At 35.4% G+C, this 18043-nt stretch overlaps 1 protein-coding gene across 1 annotated transcript in view; it reads left to right on the plus strand.

The window, feature by feature from the left end:
* DPH6 (diphthamine biosynthesis 6) overlaps positions 1-18043 on the plus strand; it is a 191829-nt gene that overhangs the window by 92357 nt on the left and 81429 nt on the right. Inside the window, exons 4-5 of the mRNA XM_005892468.2 lie at positions 9312-9385; positions 13945-14063. Of these exons, the coding sequence (XP_005892530.1) occupies positions 9312-9385; positions 13945-14063 (193 nt within the window). The remainder of the gene's footprint in view (positions 1-9311; positions 9386-13944; positions 14064-18043) is intronic.

Raw genomic sequence — 18043 nt, forward strand, 5'->3', positions numbered from 1 at the left:
AAATGAGTTTAGAAAGCAGCTTTTAAACAGATTAAACACTTGCTACCAAGCTGATTTGTTTAGAAATGAATAATTCTTGATTGTTTCTTTATTCTTCCCACAAAGAGTAACAGCTTAATCCTTTATTCATGTTGTTGTTATTAAAGAGTTTCACAGAAGTCCTCAAAATGTCACCTTCTTATCAGGATGAATATTCTTGGAAACCCAAGGAGGGAAAAGTTGTTCCAGAGTTCAGTTTTATTTCAGGTTGAATTTGGCCTAAGTTGACTAGCAATGTATGAATTTGTACATTGAGGTTGGAAGACACTCCAGGTAGCAAATGACAGATTTATTCCAAACTAGGAGTGTCATACTGTTACAACTAAGATGCAAACTCAAAAGTAAAAGAAATCACTTTAGTTTTAAAATGGAAATAAATGACAAATGATTACGATAATCTACAGTTTCTTTGTTAAATGATTTCCTTAACAACTTTTTCCCTGTTTAATTGAGAAAGCTCACAAAGGGAGATAATAATGTTACAAATTAGTGACCTAGTACTCCATCATGAGCTTACTGTTTAATGGCAGAACTCCAGATGGTGATCATTTCCCATTTTGGAAATGGTTTATATTGTTGATACTAAGAAAAACAATAATAAGTCGAACAAAAATTTTAGTCAGATGCCTGAATATATCTCTTGGCAATTCTCAGTGTCACTTTCAGAATTATTTCATGTGAAAGAGTATTCATTTCTGTGGCTATTTTTCTTAACCTGGACTTGTGTAATTCTACTGAAGTGAAGAATTAAAAGTTTAAGGAAAAATCATCTAGTGCTTTACTGGCCACATAAATTTTTTGTTTCATTATCCAGTCCCCAGAATATCATTGGCATTCACAAATGTTTCTTATTTAATAATGTCACATTGCCAGAAGTCCAAATATCACCACTCAGAGCTATAATGCAAGGGTGCTTCTTTAATGAATGGTTCATATTAAAAATGTTAGAATGCCTTTCAGATGAAAAACATTTTAAATTCAGCAGATCATTTTTTTCTCAACAGGCAGGAACTCATTAACAGAATAATACTGGTAACTGAAGCATTTTTCAAAGAAAATAATATCCCCGATAAATGCAAGCTGCATATCTTCTTGTCTTTGGAATAAATAGACCTAGTTTTCATTTGTAAAAAGGGACAGCTTGTTTTCATCACATTGCACATTTTAAACATCTTACAATTTTATTTGTCAATTATATCTCAATAAAGCTGGAGCTGTTTAAACATAAAAAATAATAATCCTCATTTATAGAAGTTGCATTTTAAAAGTTGGTTGAAAAATTTATGTTGTTGGCTTTGTGAATCAACTTCTCAGTATGAAGATAAGTGAATATTGAGTGAATAAATCTAATTTGGGTCTAAATTTCTACCTTTAAACCCTCCTTCTAAACTTGTAATTTTCACTGCTACCATATGACCAAGGGTATGCTGTCTTCATCCCAGTCTCTGAATTGGGTACCTTTTAACTGTTGCATGGTAGAGCTTTGCATATAAATGAGGACACACTAGGTACATTTCATAGTATAAGTCCATTTCTGTCCTTGTGTGTCTGTGTTCCTGATGCCTTAGGGTGTTGATTTTAAAAGACATAGATAAGGCTTAGTAGTTAATAAGACTTTGGGACTAGGTTATACATGGACAAGTCTAATAATTTGATACAGCCCCAACCTGATACAAAACCTTGGACCAGGCCTGAACTGGGCCCATAGAAGCTACATGGAGCCCTCAGGGCAGCTCTTCATCCAGCAGAGGACTCTTACTTTCCAGAGAACCAGGCCCAAGCCAAAAGCAGTAAGCATCCCAGGAGCCACAGAAGAAAGGTGCCAGGTTGGCACAGGACCTACTTCTGTGGCCCTAACAGATTGACATGTTCTTTTTTTTTTTTTTATAATTATTGATTACTGTTTGCTATAGAAGATTTGACCACACAATCAGATATCAAATGGAGATAAATAGGTGTATGTCAATTTGTTAGCTGATATATTATATACATTTCTTTTTAGAACCAGGTTTGTTTGTTTGAAGAAAAAAATTTGGTGGATTTTGTACACAAATCCTATTTGAAGGAGGAAAACAGTAGAAGCTGTTATCTATTTTCTTATGATCAGAAAGGGCAAAGAATCAACATTTCTGACTGTTTCATGTTTGGAATATAATTTTTTTTGGAGGATAATTGCTTTACAATATTATGTTGGTTTCTGCCATGCATCAACTCGAATCAGCCACAGGTATACATATGTCCCCTCCCTCCTGAATCCCCCTCCAATCTCCCACCCCTCTAAGGTTGTCACAGAGCACTGGGTTGAGCTTCCTGAGTCACACAGAAAATCCCCACTTGCTATCTATTTAAAATATAGTTTTGTATATGTTTCCATACTTTTGTATCAATTTGTCCCACCCTCTCCTTCCCTCACTGTGTCCACAGGTCTGTTCACTATATCTGCATCTCGATTGTTTTCCTGAAAATAGGTTCATCAGTACTTATTTCTAGATTCCATATGCATGCATTAATATACAATATTTGTCTTTCTCTTTCTAACTTACTTCACTCTGTATAATAGGCTCTAGATTCATCCACCTCATTAGGACTGATTCAAATGCATTCTTTTTCATAGCTAAGTAATATTCCACTGTATATATGTACCACAATTTCTGTATCCATTCATCTGTTGATGGGCATCTAGGTTGCTTCCATGTCCTAGCTATTGTAAAAAGTGCTGCAACGAACATTGAGATACATGCATCTCTTTCAATTACCTTTTTTTTTTTTAAGTATTTTCTAATCTCATCCCCCTAGAAAGATTCTTTTCTTTGTGTTCCATTATACTCTGTATGGACTTACGTCACTTATTTTACTTAATCTCTCAGTGTGTCCATTCTCCTGCATCCCTCACCACCAGATTTTAATTTCTTAAGGTTAACATCTGTGCTTTTTTCAAATGTGTTTCAGCCTTCCTGGTATAGGACCTGTCACACAATAGGCCTTTATAAATTGCTGCATAATAAACACATGAATAATTTTGTGTGCCAGCTTACCAGCTCATAGGATGAGTACATATATGCATATATGGGTTTTAATAAATTTTCCCCTAATTGAAAAGGTAAATACATTGTAAAAATGTTTGAGGAAATATAAAGTTAGAAATAAAATAGCAAAAATGAACTACTATTCAGAATTAAGCATTATTACGATTTGGTCTATTTCTGGTCTCCAGAATTTAAAATATTCTGAGAAGCACATTTGACCCTCTGTAATCAGACATTGGATTCTTAAACAAGAGTGTTGATGTATTGATATATTTGTCCTTTCTGAACATACAAGTTAGGTGTACAAATAGTAATAAGGAAGCTATGTTTTGAACCAGTTTATGTGTATGTGTCTGTTTTTGCAAGTGACCTCTCTGTTGTACCCTTCCCTGTTGGCTCAGAGAGTAAAGAGTCTGCCTTTAATGTGGGAGACTTGGGTTTGATCCCTGGGTCAGGAATATACCCTGGAGAAGCAATGGCAACCCGCTCCAGTATTCTTGCCTGAAGAATCACATGGACAGAGGAGCTTGGTAGGCTATAGTCCATGGGGTCACAAAGAGTCTGGACATGACTGAGCAACTAACATTTTTACTCTCTCTATTGTTGCAATTGGTGAGGTAGGTCAGGTAGCTGCCTGGACTAGCTCCCCAGCAGTCTTGCAGTTGTGCTTCATATTGACCAAATTGTGGAAAACAGTGATCTAAGCAACAAATAAGCTTGTGATGTCTGTTTGGCTAATCTAGTCGTTGTATTTATAACTATTACATGACATGTACATTGTTTTATTAAGGTATTCTCTCTTTAGAGAGAATGTGTGTATGTTATATCTAAATGCTGTACCATTTTATATAAGAGACTTGAATGTTCTAGGATTTTGATATCCACATTGGAGTCCTGGAATCAATCCTCCTCACATACCAAGGAACAAGAGAGTTTAGAGAAAGATGGAGGTGCTGTCAGCACGTAGGAGAACTTGAGGCCACGGAAACAAACAAGAACCTCAAGAAGCAGAGAACGGAGTGAGAAGAGGACTCAGTATATGACCCTGAGGGTGCAATGACTTGTAGGAAGCACACACACATTGTTAATTTACCAACTTTTCCCCCAAATGATATGAGTCACAGATTAGGACCTGAGCTTAGCTCTGTATTTTCTACAGAGTAGATTGACTATCTGCTAGATTTTTACCTTTTAAAGATCTGTCTGCCTTTCTTCAAAATTAGTAGTATGTTCTGAATGATAAGGATTCAACAAAAGTCTTACTTAATCTTTGGATTATTCAGGACTCATTAGGTTTGAAAAGTTTGTAACTGGACTGTAGAGTTGGTTGTCAAGGGATGTGTATTAGTCAGGATTCTCCAGAGAAACAGGACCAATAGAATCTATAAAGATATATGGAAAGAGATTTGTTTTGAGGGATTAGTTCATCTGATTATGGAAGCTGAGAAGTCCCATGCTGTGCCACTGGCAGGCTGGGGGACTAAAAAACTAGTGATACAGTTCAAATCCAAACCCAAAAGCCTGAGAACAAGGGACTAGTGTTGTAAATCTCAGCCTGAGTCCAAAAGCCCTAGAAACGGGAACACTGATGTCTGCGGACAGGTGGATATCCCAGCTCAAGCAAATAAATATGCCCTTCCTCTACTTTTTTGTTCTATTCAGGCCCTCAAGAGATTGGACGATGCTCACCTGCATTGGCTAGGGCTATCTTCCTTACCCAGTCTACCATTTCAAATCATAATCTCTTCCAGAAACATCCTCACAGAAATGATGCTTTATCAGCAATCTAGGTACTCCTTAGCCTAGTCAAATTGACACATAAAACTATTACAAGTCGGGGAACCTTTGTTAAAAAGTAATAATGAGCAAGAGATTAAAGCCCAGGAATGAAGGGCTTTGTTTGTCAAGTTAGGCCTTTATCTAGTTGTAGTAGTAAACAGTAGTGGTGGTAGTTAGTAGTAGTAATAGTAGAAGTAGTAACTGAAATAGTTATAGAATAATATTAGTAATAATAAAGAAGATTTATAATGACAGAAGAAATTATTTACTAAGCACTTACTAGATGCTTGTCACTGTTATTTTTCTGTATTATTTTACTCAGTGTTCATAATAACCCTAGAAAACAGACCTATAATTATCTTCACTACATAGATAAGGAAACTGAGACACAGAGAAATTATATAACTTGTTCAAAATCACAGAGCTAAATAGGTAATAGGACTGAATTTCTAATGGGTAGTAGTAATGATGATTGTTGAAAAAAATGTAACTAATAGTCTTTATTTAGGTAGGCTTAGTATTGAAGAATAGCCAAATTTAGCTGGGTATATAATTCTAGAACTGATTAGTTCAATATTATGAAATAGAAAATGAGAGATAGAAATAGAAGAGAATTCCTGAGACTTCATGTAGACTAAAAGGAATTAAATAATAATTATTTGGGGGTTATGGTGAATAATAAATGAGAATTATAGAACATTAACCCATTTTAAATAGATAACAAATGTCAATTATTAGTTTTAAGTGGCTTGACTTAGTGTGCAAAGAAAAACTTCAATGACTGGTATTTGTTTTCATGATCTATTGAGAGTCACACGGACACACACACATATATAATATTCAAGACCTTATACTTTCTTTTGACAGAACTTCAGATAAACTATATGGTATATATTTTATATCTGGTAAACTTTATTTTACCAGATAAAATATATGGTATAAAAATATAACTGAAATTTTGATCTTGTTGATAACATCACTCACTACTCTGTGATCTATGCCATATTTGCATGTAATGAAAAACACTACACTTTGCCTTTTTTCTACTAATACAATGACTTTTATAAAAATAAAGTCGCTAGGAAGGTTAGAGAAAGGTTATAAGCAAATGTTCTCACAAAGTTGCTGAAATAAGAAAACAAAGGAAATAGCTCTTTTCCTGGAGAATCTATTTATTATAAGGAAATTTGGGAAGATATTTCCCTATCATTTTAGAGTAGAACTTTTAAATTTGCTTTAATCTTCAAAGACATGAGAGATTCCTCTTGTTCATTTTTGTTCATTATAGCATCATTTTAGGACTTTCAAGGTTATTTTAGAATATCTCAAAGTATTACATTTATTTTTATGTGAAATGCTGTTGTTGTACTTTGTAGGTTTACAAGTTTGGAAAGACCAGAGTGTTAATAAAGAAATCATCTCTCTGAAGTAGTTTCTTCTGTACTCCATACATCTAGGATGACTTTTCTTTTATGCCTATTCAGAGAATTTCTATTCAGTTTGTTATTCGTAATCACCCCCAAGTCACTTTTTCCGTATCTGTTTTCCAGATAACTGTTCCCTAATTTATACCTGTATTGTGTATAATTCTTCCCTTAGTGTATTATTTTATACTTCTTTTCATTAAATCTTATCCTGGGCCTGTCCTTCCAAATCCCTGTGTTGTCCATATCCATCTAGGTACTTAATTGATTTTCTTTTCCTTTTAATCCATTCTAGCTTTCATCTGCAAACTTGATCATATTTGAAATTACATTTTTAATGGGTATGCTAGATAGATAGGTTAGCACTCATCCCTGGGGGATACTGCTGAATATACTGTTGGGTGTTCTGACTTGTAACTCTGTTGACAAGAATTCATTGTGTCCTTCTCATCTGAGATGTCTTTATCCTCTATCATCAATACTTCCTGGATGTTCCTCTGCCAGTCATTTTTTTTTTAAGATACAAATTAAAATCATTGTATTCCTTTATCTACTTATACCATTGCTTATATTTATACAGTGGAATCCCTTACAGTTATACAGTGGAAGTGACATATAGATTCAAGGGATTAAATCTGATAGACAGAGTACCTGATGAACTATGGACAGAGGGTCATGACATTGTACAGGAGGCATTGATAAAGACCATCCCTGAGAAAAAGAAATGCAAAGAGGCAAATTGTTTGCTGAGGAGGTCTTACAAATAGCTGTGAAAAGAAGAGAAGTGAAACGCAAAGGAGAAAAGGAAAGATATACCCATTTGAATGCAGATTTCCAAAGAATAGCAAGGAGAGATAAGAGAGCCTTCCTCAGAGATCAATGCAAAGAAATACAGGAAAACAATAGAAAGGGAAAGACTAGAGATCTCTTCAAGAAAACTAGAGATACCAAAGGAACATTTCATGTAAAGATGGGTACAATAAAGGACCGAAATGGCATGGAACTACCAGAAGCAGAAGATATTAAGAAGAGGTGGCAAGAATACACAGAAGAGCTATACAAAAAAAATCTTCACAACCTAGATAATCACGATGGTGTGATCACTCACCTAGAACGAGACATCCTGGAATGTGAAGTCAAGTGATCCTTAGAAAGCATCACTATGAACAAAGCTAGTGGAGGTGATGCAATTCCAGCTGAGCTATTTCAAATCCTGAAAGATGATGCTGTGAAAGCACTGCATTCACTATGCCAGCAGATTGGGAAAACTCAGCAGTGGCCACAGGACTGGAAAAGGTCAGTTTTCATTCCAATCCCAAAGAAAGGCAATGCCAAAGAATGCTCAAACTACCTCACAGTTGCACTCTTCTCACATCCTGGCAAAGTAATACTCAAAATTCTCCAAGGCAGGCTTCAACAGTATGTGAACTGTGAACTTCCAGATGGTGAAGCTGGATTTAGAAAAGGCAGAGGAACCAGAGATCAAATTGCCAACATCCATTGGATCATCAAAAAAGCAAGAGAGTTCCAGAAAAACATCTACTTCTGCTTTATTGACTATGCCAAGGCCTTTGACTGTGTGGACGACAACAAACTCTGGACAATTCTTCAAGAGTTAGGAATACCAGACCACTTGACCTGCCTCCTGAGAAACTTGTATGTAGGTCAAGAAGCAGCAGTTAGAACTGGACATGGAACAATGGACTGGTTCCAAATCAGGAAAGGAGTATGTCAAGGCTGTATATTGTCACCCTGATTGTTTAACTTATTCCCAGAATACGTCATGAGAAATGCTGGACTGGATGAAACACAAGCTGGAAACAAGATTTTGGGGAGAAATATCAATAACCTCAGATATGCAGATGACACTACCCTTATGGCAGAAAGCAAAGAAGAACTGAAAACCTCTTGATGAAAATGAAAGAGGAGAGTGAAAAAGCTGGCTTAAAACTCAACTTTCAGAAAACTAAGATCATGGTATTCTGTCCCATCACTTCATGGCAAATAGATGGAGAAATAATGGTAACAGTGAGAGACTTTATTTTGGGGATTCCAAAATCACTGCAGATGGTGACTGCAGCCATGAAATTAAAAGACACTTGCTCCTTGGAAGAAAAGCTATGACCAACCTAGACACCATATTAAAAAGCAGGGACATTACTTTGCCAACAATAGTCTGTCTAGTCAAAGCTATGGTTTTTCAAGTAGTCATGTATGGATGTGAGAGTTGGACTATAAAGAAAGCTGAACACCAAAGAATTGGTGCGCTTGAACTGTGGTGTTGGAGAAGACTCTTGAGAGTTGCATAGACAACAAGGAAATCCAACCAGTCCGTCCTAAAGGATATCAGTCCTGAATATTCATTGGAAGGACTGATGCTGAAGCTGAAACTCCACTAGTTTGGCTACCTGCTGCAAATAGCTGACTCATTTGAAAAGACCCTGATGCTGGGAAAGATTGAAGACAGGAGGAGAAGGGGACGACAGAGGATGAGACAGTTGGATGGTATCACTGACTTGATGCATGTGAGTTTGAGTAAACTCTGGAAGTTGGTGATAGACAGGGAGGCCTGGCATGCTGCAGTCGTGGGATCTCAAAGAGTCAGACACGACTGAGCGACTGAACTGAACCATTGGTTCAATTTTTTTAAAGTTACTCAATCTGGGAAAACTTCCTTAAATAGAAAAAATTTCCTTAAATAGAAATTTCTTAGAAATTTCTGTCAAATATCAGTGAATCTTTAAAGGGATATCAAGTCAGAAAACGTTTTGGAAGTGCTGCCTTTATCTTCTCCTTGGAAAATGGTCTCTAGTAATTGGGGTTTTTGGTAAAAAGAATAATTATTTCTCCCCAGAACTGAGAGGGTGAGTTAAACATGTATTTTTTAATATACTTTTTTTCCCTGAACATGGATTGTGTTTTCAGTAAATTATTCTATTTCGAGGTGGTTTTCTAAATGAAACAATTCATTTATAATTTTCAGAACATGATACAGAGCCACATGTTTATTTATATTTTTACACATGTTTTGCTTTATTTTCAGGAAAAAGAAGAAGTAGAGGGAATATCAGTAGGTGCTATACTCTCTGACTATCAGCGTGTTCGAGTAGAAAATGTGTAAGAGAACATTAATTTGTTTTATATTTTTTAAATGTAGTAATTAAGAATGTGAATTAATGAAAAATAAATAATTATACCCAAATGATAAATAGATATAGCATTCTACATGTTGCATGGACAGAGGAGCCTGGTGGGCTATAGACCATGGGATCTCAGAGTCAGACACGACTTAGAGACTGAACCACCATCACCACCACATGTCCCATGAAACTAAATGTATTGCCCTAAGTAACAAAAGTTGTATTTTTACTTTTTTTCTATCTTTATATCTATGCATGAGAAAACTTATCAAATTACCATAAGGGATAAATTATAATAAAAATTGAAGCAAAAGTTTTTTTGAAGTATTATTCTCAAATTTCCCTTACTTGAAATAGTATAACTTTTTAATATTTTTTAACTCATTATCATTTGTAATAAAAATCAGGAGCAAATAGAAGTAGTGTAGTAATATTTTAAAGGAAAAAATATATTAAGAAATATCTTCTTTGGTCCTTCAAACTCAGTGCTTAGAAAAGAATATTCATGAGATTGAAATACTTATATAAAAACCCATTCAACTTTAAAGGAATCATTAGATTGTTACTCCTCCCATCTCCCTCACCTCCCATGTGAGATAGTAATGTGTATTTTGAAAACATTTCCTTGTGTTCTGTCTGCCTGCATTTGAGAACAGCTGATTTATAGATGGAGATGGACTGCATATCCCTTAGCCAAATGTTAAAAATAATATTATTCTCATCCAGTTTTAAGTCATATTCTCTGAGAATATTTTGTGTAAAAATCTTTGCTTTTGAATAAATTCAAACGTATGTGATTTAATGGATAGCCAAACTGTAGGTAGAGCTGATGTCTATTTATAAAAGCTTTGCTAAGTCACTTCAGTCGTGTCTGACTCTGTGCGACCCCATAGACGGCAGCCCACCAGGCTTCCCCATCCCTGGGATTCTCCAGGCAAGAACACTGGAGTGTGTTGCCATTTCCTTCTCCAATGCATGAAAGTGAAAAGAGAAAGTGAAGTCGCTCAGTCGTGTCTGACTCTTAGCGACCCCAAGGACTGCAGCCTACCAGGCTCCTCCGTCCATAGGATTTTCCAGGCAATGTGTTCCTGTTGGGAAGCCACTTTATATCTACATGAGAGAGGGGCCCATTGGATACTCAAAAGTGGAGGCAAACTGTTTCTCAAAATGCAATCTCAGGTACACTTCAACAAATAGTTTAACCATATTATATACCATAAAGCACATCTGTTCATTCCCGGGTTTCAGCACCAAAAAAAAAAAAAGCACATCTGCAGTATTTTTTTTAATCTTCCCTGGTGGCTCAATGGTAAAGCGTCTGCCTACAATTCGGGAGACCCAGGTTTGATCCCTGGGTTGGGAAGATCCTCTGGAGAAGAAAATGGCAACCCACTCCAGTACTCTTGCCTGGAAAATCCCATGGACAGAGGAGCGTGGTAGGCTACAGTCCATGGGGTCGCAAAGAGTCAGACACGAGTGAGTGACTTAACTTTCTTTATTGGGAGCCATTGGTCTACAAACTCAGTTTTGAATTAGCCACTCTCCAATTTGTAAATTCTTCATTATATTTTCGAGATATAAAGAGTTTAATAGATGTCACAAGCTCAAATACAGTAGTGATTTACAGAGGAATCTTATTCCAACCATGATATTTTATGCTGTTAAAGAATTTAAATAAGTATAAGATATACATTGCTGTTTAGTCACTACTGAAGTGAAGTGAAGTCGCTCAGTCGTGTCCAACTCTTTGCGACCCCATGGACTGTAGCCTACTAGGCTCCTCATGTCCAACTGTTTTGCATCCCCATGGGCTGTAGCTCACCAGTCTCCTCTGTCCCTGGGATTCTCCAGACAAGAATACTAGAGTGGGTTGCCATTACCTTCTCCAGGGCATCTTCTCCACCCAGGGATCAAACCTGAATCTCCTGCATTGGCAGGCACATTCTTTACCACTGCACCACCAGGGAAGATCCCCAAAGAAATATGACTTAAGTCTAAAAATACTCAAAAGATCAGGGATACCAAAGAAACAACCAAGAATTTTCCAGTAAGGCCAGGAAGGAATAAAATTTTCTTCAAAAAAACAACCGAAAAATCTTTACCTCAAAAATGTGGAGAGAAAAATTTGGTTGGTAGACATTAAATATTGGTGATAGGACAGCAAAAACTGTAATGCTTGTATTACGTGGGTAGTTACAGTTTTATTATTTTATGTTTATTAACTGCCTCAGCATTGTCTCAACATTGATTTAGATGCTCAGGACATTTTACAAAGGAAAATTATACAAAACAGTCAACATTAAGGAAGATCTTGATTTCTTTGAAAGTCAAGGTATATGTGCAAGAAAAAAAAAAGTGGTATTAATATTGCTTAAGACCATGAATGAGTAAATGACCAAATATGTGGTACATTTAATAAGTATTGGAATTTTCTGCAAGACAGAGTGTTCCATGTATGCTGGAGTCGTCATCCAGGAAACTTAACTGACACTAGGGATGGTGGAGCCTAGAGCTATATTTTTTACTTGAAATTTGAGCTCAGCCACTTACAGTGTGACTTGAGTGAATCATTTGTCTCTACTGTTTATTGAATACCTATTTTATCCAGGCATTGTACAACATTTTTATTTATATTACTTTTAATTGATTATCAGTTAATCTATATTAATTTTAATTAATTAATCCTCCCTGAGGAAGTTATATCTAACTAAAGGCATGATGCAAGTGAGGAAGGTAGGGAGCACGGCAAGTATGTTAGACAAGAGTGAGCAGGCCGGGGCAGGGGGTGGGGTGGCGGGGGGCGGGGGCAGGTTGGAGTGTAGTGGGAGGTGAGGTATGAGAGGCAACCAGGGTGGGACCCCTTCAGGGCTTATTTACTAGGAGTGACAAGGGGAGGGTTTAGAGCAGAGGAATCCCATGATCCATTTATGTTTTAAAAGGATCACACCAACTATTATATAAAGGGCAAGAATGGAAACTTCTCTGGCAGTCCAGTGGTTAAGACTCTGTTGTAAAGTAATTAGCCTCCAATTAAATAAATTTATATTAAAAAAATAAAATAAAATTATCTGCCAAGTAGAGTAAAAAAAAAAAAAAAAGAAAAGACTGTGCTTCCACTGCAGGTGTGTAGGTTCAGTCCCTGGTCGGGGAACTAGGATCCTGTATGCCGAAAGATAGTGGTGGCTCCAACCAGCATGTTACAGTGGTACTGGTGAGGAGTGATTGCATTCTGCATTGTAGTAGATTAGATGTAGAATGTGAAGAAAAGAGGAATAAAGGCTGACTTCACTTTCTAATATTGTAATCTTCTCAAGAACTTTGGAAAGAAATATTTTTGTCCCTATATATGAACTAGGAAACTAAAGCTTAGTGTCTGGACTCCAAAATCTGAATTCTTCCAGCACCGTAATGTAAAATTTGTAGTACAATACTTGCAGCATATTAAGTGCTCAGTGTTTGCACTTTTTGTTATTACTTTTTCATTCAGACATGAATTTTTTTTTTTTTTTTTTTTTGCCGTCATTATAGTTATGCTTATTCTTGATTCTTTTTGCTTGTTTTTATTAAAGTATCTTTTCACCTTTTTTCTCTTTTATTTTCAAGTATAGATTTGGAGAAGGAAATGGCAACCCACTCCAGTGTTCTTGCCTGGAGAATCCCAGGGACGGGGGAGCTTGGTGGGCTGCCGTCTCTGGGGTCGCACAGAGTCGGGCATTACTGAAGTGACTTAGCAGCAGCATAGTTGATTTACAATATTATGTTAGTTTCAGGTATATAGCAAAGTATAACAAAGTGTATAGCAAAGTGTGTATAGCAAAGTTTCAGTGTATAGCAAAGTCATATATTTTTTCCAGATTATTTTCCATTATAGGTGATTATAAAATATTGAATATATTTCCAGTTCCCTGTACTACACAGTTAAACCCTTGTTGTTTGTCTATTTTATATATATAATAGATAATTTTTATCTGTTAACTCTCATACTTCTAATTTATCTCTACCCCTCAGAGTCAAATTCTTTAAAAAAAGTTTCAAAGTTAAATAAGAGTAGTTCATTTAACCATAGATATTATAAATTTAATCAGTATATGATTATTTTGTTAAGATATGATTATTTCCTATTTATTAGGATATAAATTTATCCTAATTAATATGATTATTTTATTAGGATAAATTTATTTGCCTATTTTGCTTAAGCTTTCCAATTTTGACTCCTAAGGAAGTTCTAAAAACAAAAATAATCATCCATTAGCATTTGGAAGCTTTTTTGCATAAATTTCTAAACTTAGAGTCTTACTAAAATTAATATTTCTAATCTGCCTGGAGATTTCATTTTTATCTGTTTAGGCATAGCTTGTGGAAATTAAACATGTTTATGTTGTATACATAAACTTCATTATGCAAAACATGCTTTTTAAAGTATTTTATATGCTAAAATCCTTGAGAGAAGCAGTATGTTTAAAATCAAAGTAATTGCTATGGATCTAAGTATAGAACATTAAGATGTTATATGATTTTTTTTTAATTATTTTATAGGTGTAAAAGGCTTAATCTCCAGCCTTTAGCTTACCTTTGGCAGAGAAACCAGGAAGATTTGCTCCAAGAGATGATATCATCTAACATTCAAGCAATCATCATCAAAGTAGCAGCTCTAGGTATGTAGCCAGACTTTCAAGGGAGCTGTCTGTTACCACTCAGATAATCTGAGTTCACTAAAAAACAGTTAAAACTGAAAAGGAAGATTGACTTAGAATATAAAAACGTGGAGTTATAAGCTAAAGGAATTGAGTAAGGGTAAGTTTTAGAATGGGCTTTTGATTATTTACCAAAGTGATTAATAGTGAGTCTTTTTTCTTTTTTGGCTTTCTTTTTTGTCCCTAAATATATAACTGCCTCTAAACTGGCATTATATTGTAGTCCTTCAGTTTAAGTTCCTTTTATAAGATATGGAATTCAGATTCATAGGGAACAAAAAGTATAGATTGATTATTTTTTTAAGCTTTTTAAAATCTGTATTTGGCACAACACATGATATTTTTATCTTTTTTTTAAAATACACCTTGAATAATGCTAAGTATCAATAGAATGATTGACTCTCTGGTATCAGAAATATGCTGGGTAGTGGATTTTTGTTGAGGACAATGAGAAATTCACATTTGAGACAGTGTCATTTGATCGGTTAGCATAGACACAACAGGCAGGTGGTAATCTGATTCAAATATGGATATTACATGTGAACACATTTAATTTGTTGTTGTGAATTTTTATAATTATATTCATTTTCAAGAAACCATGGGGTTTGAGCCCAATTCATTTATTTCATGAGCCTATTAACAGTAAATGCCCTGGAGCCTCAGGGTCCTCAAAGCCTAAATCATGTACCTCATTTGATAGTGTACACCTTGCTGATCTCTGAAATAACAAGGTCTCAAGCTGTGGAAGATGTTACAAATAAATTCACATTTTAAACAGCATTAAAAGGAAGATTCCATAGTATTTCTTCTTGGTAAACACCAAGCTACTCTCTTCTTGTAGAAATCAAGGTGTTATCTTTGGTGGAAAGCCTTATTTAGAGAACATGCAGTTAATCTCCTTAGCTGTTAAAAAGAAAAAAATGAGGTGGTTTTGTGTTCTTATTTTTGAGAAAATGTTGCTCAGCAACTCTTATGATTGAAATTCTCACTACAGATATATTTGTCTTGAGTTTCCCTATGAATGTCCACAGAGTATGCTCTCACTTTCTTTGTTGCTCACTTGCAGATTTTCTAAGATTGCATAGCTCCATATTGAAGTTCATGTGACATTTCACTGAACAGTACATATTCTACCCCTAATACTGCTAGAAAATGGATTATAACCCGGAGAGAACCTGACCTGTTAGAAAAACAGAGCTATAGAATATGACCTTACTGTGACTGATATTACTTTTCATTTGTGTGTATGTATGTGTGTGCGCCTCTTTGAAAGGTTGGAGATGGTGATTAACGGTATTAAACTTTTGGGTAAAGTATCAAACCAAGTTGATTTGTCCTTGACATTCCAATGACAAAAGTATAGATCTGATTTTAACATTTATAGCACATAGTTTCTATTGATTGCCTATAGGTGTACAGAGACAGAAATTATTCTCAAGAACACTATTAAAGAAAGATTTGCTGAGTGGCACATTCCTTCTAAAGATACAGATATAAATGATACAGTGTAGGTTTTCAGGCTTACCCCCCACCCCCAACACACACACACTTTAATTTTCAGAAAAAATTTAAGCAAAAAAAAAAAGGACGATAGAACTTTTCCATGTGGAGAAGGTATCAGCAAAGTTTTGTGGCCATAAAATTATGGAATGGTCTTATATAAGGCTTGGCTCTATATGGATGTATAGAAACATATTTCTATAATTGTGTTACATAACCTCAGTGTCTTACAGGTGTGGGTGAACTCATGAAATTTTCATATTAATGACTTAGTATTTATTGACATTTCTGGTTTTTAGACTTATTTAAACACTATTTCCATATTGGATTTCAGAACAGTCCTGCCATTTAGAAATATTTATTTTTAATTGTATAAGTATTACATGAAAACATTCTTTTTTTTTAATTTAAATCAAGAAATTTTTATTTAGTTTTCCAAGGTTCTTGCCTTTTATTTGAATACAGAATGCTAATGGAATAAACAGCATCCAAGAGAAATTGTATAGACTCAAAAGTTCACAAAAAGTTGCCGAGGACAAAAATTAATCTAAACTGAAAATACCAAGTTCTTCCTAGCCAAAGAATCTGGAGATAATTGGAATGCTTTTTTTTTTTTTTTTTTTCAGTTTTTCATTTTAAATTTTATTTATTTATTTTTTTTAACTTTACAAAATTGTATTAGTTTTGCCACGTATCTAAATGAATCCGCCACAGGTATACATGTGTTCCCCATCCTGAACCCTCCTCCCTCCTCCCTCCCCATACCATCCCCCTGGCAATATATGGTAAATTTTCACGATACAGAAAAATTTGTTGTATTTTCTATCAACTCTTCTCTTGCCAATCATTCCCTTTCCCAGAGATACCACTGGAGTGATGCTGATCATCTTTTTTTGGTATGTGTATATATAATATTGGGACATCGCTAGTAGCTCAAATGGTAAGGAATGTGCCTACAATGTGGGAGACCCAGTTCGATCGCTGGGACGGGGAAATCCCCTGGAGAAGGAATGGCAACCCACTCCACTACTCTTGCTTGGAGAATTCTATGGACAGAGGAGCCTGGCAGGCTATAGTCTATAGGGTCGCAAAGAGTCAGACACAACTGAGCAACTAACATACACACACATATATGAAGCATATTCTGTATGATTCAACCATATAAAATTAAAGGATAGAAAAAAATGAATCCACAGTGTTAAGAATCTGGAAAACTGTTATCTCCAGGAGGGCAAGTATTGACTAGGGAGATACTGGCAATGATCTAAATCTGGATTTTGGTTTTGATTACATAAATATGTCTAATTTTTAAAATTTCATTAAGTTGAACACAGATCCATTAGCATAAATGATGATATGTGAGTAGGTCATGAAAACCTTGCTCTTGGGAAGTGAAGAACCTATTCATGGGGAAGTAACAGATCTTCCAACTTAGTTACCTTGCATAGGGCCACATAGTTAAAAAAAAAAAAAAAAATTCAAGCCATCCAAAAGAAAGGAGGCAAAAAGGAGGGAGATGAAAAGATAGGAGAAAAGATATGTATGTGTTCTCCGAATATACACAAAATTAACAGAGATGTATCTGGAGAACCCCCACCCCACATTTTGAAATTAACCAACATACTTCTATTAACCTACTAATCAAAGAAGAAAGTATTTGAGAGTTGTGAGATGCAAGTAAGCTCATATTATATAATTCCATTTATGTGACATTTTAAAAATAGAAAATTACAGACACATGGTAAGTAACTGGATGCCAGATGCTGGGAGTTGGAGAAAGGACTGACTGCAGAGTGGGAAAATGACAGCATCCAACTTTTCTCATTAACTTTTGCAGAGTGGTAGAAATATTCTGTGTAATTATGTTGATGCTTGCATGCCTGTATATATTTACTGAAATTTAAAATTGGCGTATTTTATTTAAAGCCAATTTTAAAAATGAAAACAAACATGGCAGTGAATAAAATTTCCCAAAGCCAAGAACTGGGATATTAGCTGGCAAGTAGACTATATTGGACCTTTACCAAAAGCCCCAAGAGGCTGCAAATGAGTGTTAACTGGGATGATACCTGTTTAACCCTAAGCCGGATTTAACTTAGGCAACATTGGGAAGTATGGTTAAAGTTTGGAGCAGCCAATTCCCCCTCCTTTGGCCCACTTCAATATAATCTGACCATTGTATACATTTCACTGCTATAAATACACAGAAATGGACAAGAAATATCTCACAGGTGTGCTACATTTGTTAACATCTGTAGAGCAGCGATATAATTGAAGACTGAAATGGGAAATTGATGCACTAGTTAATTAAAATGGCCGGAAAGGAAAAAAGGATTTAATGATTAGCTTAATTAAATTATTTTATGCTAACATTGACTATGGTAGCAAGCCATGCCAAGATTCTACTGGGAATGCTTCTGGGATTGGAAGGTAAGAATGAG

This window comes from Bos mutus, chromosome 10 (assembly GCF_027580195.1).
Source record: "Bos mutus isolate GX-2022 chromosome 10, NWIPB_WYAK_1.1, whole genome shotgun sequence".
NCBI classification, from domain to species: Eukaryota; Metazoa; Chordata; class Mammalia; order Artiodactyla; family Bovidae; genus Bos; species Bos mutus.